Here is a 320-nt window from a genome sequence, read left to right on the forward strand (position 1 = left end):
CCCCCCCGCCGGCCGCTCCGGGCTGCGGCAGGGAGGGAGATGCCGTCTGCCCCGGCCCCTCGCTGATGGGGTTTCCCATTTTCTTCTACAGGTGGTTTCAGTACCACGTCGGCCAGACGCTGTTCCACGTGGTGCAGGTGGTGCTGGGCTACATGGTGATGCTGGCCGTCATGTCCTACAACGCCTGGATCTTCCTTGCGGCCATCGCGGGCTCCGCGCTGGGCTATTTCGTGGTGTACCCCCTGCTCGGTCGGGGCTAGGCACCCCTCCCGGGATGGCGGGCGACGTGCTCCACACCTCCTGCTTCGTCTGGAATAGCT

General features: G+C 66.2%; 1 protein-coding gene across 1 annotated transcript; it reads left to right on the top strand.

Moving 5' to 3' along the window:
* Window positions 1–91: 91 nt before the first annotated feature.
* SLC31A2 (solute carrier family 31 (copper transporter), member 2) lies at window positions 92–260 on the top strand (the record flags this gene model as incomplete). The annotated part of the gene is made up of 1 exon (XM_010292408.1): window positions 92–260. A coding segment is annotated over one exon (169 nt), but the record flags the coding sequence as incomplete, so codon positions are not given.
* Window positions 261–320: the final 60 nt, after the last annotated feature.

The sequence above is a fragment of the Phaethon lepturus genome, unplaced genomic scaffold, assembly GCF_000687285.1.
Source record: "Phaethon lepturus isolate BGI_N335 unplaced genomic scaffold, ASM68728v1 scaffold40678, whole genome shotgun sequence".
Lineage (NCBI taxonomy): Eukaryota > Metazoa > Chordata > Aves > Phaethontiformes > Phaethontidae > Phaethon > Phaethon lepturus.